General features: G+C 46.8%; 1 protein-coding gene across 1 annotated transcript; it reads right to left on the bottom strand.

The window, feature by feature from the left end:
- Positions 1 to 1362: 1362 nt before the first annotated feature.
- On the bottom strand, positions 1363 to 2013 carry Pmar_PMAR022819 (hypothetical protein; the record flags this gene model as incomplete). The annotated part of the gene is made up of 3 exons (XM_002767687.1): positions 1363 to 1420; positions 1501 to 1698; positions 1745 to 2013. 3 exons carry the CDS (start codon positions 2011 to 2013, stop codon positions 1363 to 1365), a joined length of 525 nt encoding a protein of 174 aa, XP_002767733.1.
- Between the last annotated feature and the right edge of the window lie 28 nt (positions 2014 to 2041).

Genomic DNA, 2041 nt, shown 5'->3' with positions numbered 1-2041 from the left:
ACCCTGCCCTTAACCAGTTAAGCTATGGGATCACACGATACATAACGGTGGATGGAGGTTTAGCGCACGTAGTACATGCAACCACACGGTGTGAATTACGCATTCCTTAATTCAATCAATTATTCATAAAAACAATAAATGCCCTTCATCGATCCTCTTGAGGTATTGTCGGATTCCGAGTGAACATATTGAAAAGTTTGAAGTACGGATGTGTACACGTGCGACAAAAGATCTTCTTTCACAATTTTGTCATTGTTATAGCGGAACGGGAAATGCTCATGAATTTGGGGCGAATTTACCAGGTTCTACCCTCTCAAAGTGACATTTTCCTCCTTCCTTGAAAATGTCACTTTCGGATGTGGGGCGTAGCGACTATATTCTTCGTCTTGTCAAAAATGTCTGATCCAATCTCTGATTCCCTGATTCTCGAAAATACTCAGATTTAATGGAATCACCCGAAAAATCAGCCTCATGAGCAAGGCATATTGAGTAAGAGTATTAATCAGCCAAAAAATCAACTTTAGATTCGCGAATCAGCTCGGAGATTCACATATCATCGCGATGATCCTGATTTCTCGCTCCAGAGTAAAAAATCAGCGAATCAGGGGTTAATACTCACCATATGATTTTTTCATCTGAGTAAATACTCTGACTCACCTGTTGCATCAGGATCCGCATACGGCCCCAGAAGGGTTCACACCGGGACTTGGCTCGAATTCATACATTCGAAAGTTTGAGGCACTCCAATGCACTTGACTGAAGAAAGAAGACCGTCATGGCTCAAATCTACCATGCGAGTCCCCATCAAATTGGATGAAAGTTTCAGTAAAATTTCACCGTTGAGCTCAAGTACGCACGATGAGTTCTCGATGAGTTCTATCAGAGCTGTTGCCGACTCGATACTACCAACTCGGTAGCAACGAGTTGGCAATAGTTCTGATAGAGCAAAGGAGTCGATGATGCTACGCAGGCAGAGTATAGATGTTTCCGAGATGATGAGGAGCCGTGAGCCGGCGCTGCTGCTGCGGAAACGGGAAGATTCCCCGCGAGTGAGATGACGCATCATTTCGGAGTTGAATTATTTTGTTTCGTAGAGGGTTAGCTTGTTGGGTATAAAAGTAGTCTATACGACTTATCGCTATATTTATGTTATATATGCCATGGTCTGTTGACGAAGAATTGATGATCGAGGCCAGTGCGCCATGAACTGTAGATGGGACGCTTTTTGTAGGAGATTCATTATACGAGCTGCGACCTGATTGCCCCACACTTGAGTACTTGATGAAGAAACAAGACACATGTGTTGTACAACATCAATCTATTGTTCACGCATGATAATGTAAACATGCTAAAATGTAACAGTTAAAAGTCGTCCTTAACCTCCTTCACCGATTCCTCTGCCCCTTTTTGGGTCCGGTATCTGAATGCATACAGTAAACAGCCAGTTTATAGTGATGGTGATCGATAATTCAGATTCCAGGCTTTCGAATGTCCCTTTACCTGTCCCCCATCTCGATGTCGCCCTCCTCCCCGGCCAGCGTCCTGTTCATGACCTTCTTTAGGAGGTGGAGTTGCACGCAGTTGGCGATCAACCCAAGTAGGCTGATCGCGATGAGAACCCCAACTAGCTCTGCTGGCCACCCTGTGCTAGCCATACAGGCATTGCCAGTTGGGAGATCTCCGACATTCTCCGCAGCTCTGAGGATAAGAAAAATGAAGGCGAAACGAGGGCATCGACTCTTACTCTGACTCAGGAGCCATAGTTGTCGGACTTGTCGTTACCTCGGGGCTGACACTGGACCAGTCCAGGTCTGCGGCCGCAGGAGTATCACTCTCCGGCGGCTCGAGGGTGTAGCCTGACAAGTCGATGCCAACTGCGGCTGATGTGGTGCCTGGACCGTCAAGGACGATGCCGGACAGGTCCAGGCCACCAGATGCAGTTGGTATGGGAGTCGTTGCGGGCTCGAGAGTAATCTTGCTCCAATCAAGCTCGCTGGATGCGAGGGCAGCCATGATGAAGATACCTGCGACGATTTGCATA

This window comes from Perkinsus marinus (genome assembly GCF_000006405.1).
Source record: "Perkinsus marinus ATCC 50983 genomic scaffold scf_1104296970212, whole genome shotgun sequence".
In the NCBI taxonomy this organism is placed as follows: Eukaryota; Perkinsozoa; order Perkinsida; family Perkinsidae; genus Perkinsus; species Perkinsus marinus.
Note: the sequence above shows the minus strand (reverse complement) of the source record. Positions and strands in the feature narration are given on the sequence as shown.